The sequence below is a fragment of the Hydra vulgaris genome, chromosome 13 (assembly GCF_038396675.1).
Source record: "Hydra vulgaris chromosome 13, alternate assembly HydraT2T_AEP".
Taxonomy (NCBI): domain Eukaryota; kingdom Metazoa; phylum Cnidaria; class Hydrozoa; order Anthoathecata; family Hydridae; genus Hydra; species Hydra vulgaris.
The window spans coordinates 53463332-53465000 of NC_088932.1; the positions used below are offsets into that span (position 1 = coordinate 53463332).

The following is a 1669-nucleotide window of genomic DNA, read 5'->3' on the forward strand; positions in this document are numbered from 1 at the left end:
GGGGCATAAAGTCATGTATAAAAAAAGTTGAATAAAGATTTCTCCAAAATCCATTAGACAAAATTAATTTGATTATTGTTGATAATTTCATACGATAAAATCATGAAAACGTGTATTTAATTATTTTCCATAACTTACCATAAAAAATATATTATTCTAGAAATTTAAAAATAGTTCTAATAATAGTTTTGAATAAAAAGCACACTGATATTAAAGCTAAATTTTTCGACTTAAAAACTTCAACATTTATAATCGTACAATAATAATAATAGAAATCTGTAAAAAATTGTATAAACTTTTTAGAACACTTTATTATACAAAAAATCTTTTTATTATTGTGTGGTAGTGTATGTTTCTAACCCACAAATTCCTCATATAACTGTCGCATTTATGAACTTTGTAAGTCATATTTAAAAACCTACCCCCTGAATATAGTTATTGATTTTTCACGACCTCATCGTTAAAACAACCAATCAAGTGTTGTATTATAAGAATATAAACGGGTATCAATTGCCGTTTAACGTTTCACTCGACTGAGGTTTAAGTAGCAAGAGAAACTAAAAGAAATGATGACAACGAATTCTTTTTCTAACGTATTATGTAATCTGGAAACACCATGTAACAGAAATGTTGAGCCATGTGATAAAAAAAATATTGAAAATACATTGAACAATGAAATAAAATTATCGAAAACATATATAGACAGTCTATTAGTAGCAACATATGTTGTTAAAAAACGTTTAGGTATCCAGCAAAAGTATAACAAAATAGGAGAAAAAGTATTTGAATTATGTCTGGAGCTGGTAAGTAAACATGAGACTTTTTTTAATAATTTGCCAAATGAACTAAATATATCAAGAGATACCATTAAAGAAGTTATAAAAATCGTTTTGAGAAATGTCTTGAAGGACTCAATTAATTTCGGAAGAATAACTTCGATTTTAGCCGTTTGTATGATAGTCAGTGAACATTGTTATAAAAATGAATCTATGTCAGACAAAGTATGTTTAATTGTAGAAACTACTGCTGAAATTATCTATGAAAATAGAAAATGGTTTGAAGCTAATGGTGCATGGGTAAGGATATTTTATTTGCCTTGTAAGAAAAGGTTTTCCACTTTTTATTCCTAAAATTCATTTACAAATTTTACCAGCATTATTTAAGGAATGTAAACATCTGTTTTTACATAAATTATGTAATAAAATTGTTTTTTATCTTAGAAGATCACTATTATTCATGCTTAAATGATTTCGAAACCAAAATGAGCCATCACTTGCTCTTTATATCTGTATATCCCCATAAAGATTTATGTCAGTAGTTTCATTTCATGTCCATTTAATCTAGTATTTATTGCTGGGATAAATAAACAAAAATTTTATTACATCCATAAATTTTTTTAGTTTTATCTATATAAAATGCTAATTATTTATGTATCTGTTTATAAATTTGAATATTCAAAGAAATTTTGTTATGAAAAGATAATAGATTTAATGATAAAATAAATCAAACACTATCCCAACTTATAACTATCAGTCTATTTACATTTTGTTGTAAGTCCTACGTTTTTAGTTAATGAAATAAAGTATTATAAGGGGTTAAATGTAGTCAACGGTATTTAGGAAGCCAAAATGTTCAAGAGGAATCATGATTGCATAATCCACTCTAAAGC

At 25.9% G+C, this 1669-nt stretch overlaps 1 protein-coding gene across 1 annotated transcript in view; it reads left to right on the forward strand.

Annotated features, from left to right (window-relative positions):
- The first annotated feature begins 569 nt into the window (after window positions 1–569).
- LOC101237999 (uncharacterized) overlaps window positions 570–1669 on the forward strand; it is a 1279-nt gene continuing 179 nt past the window's right edge. Inside the window, 1 exon segment of the mRNA NM_001309783.1 lies at window positions 570–1076. Within this exon segment, the coding sequence (NP_001296712.1) occupies window positions 570–1076 (507 nt within the window).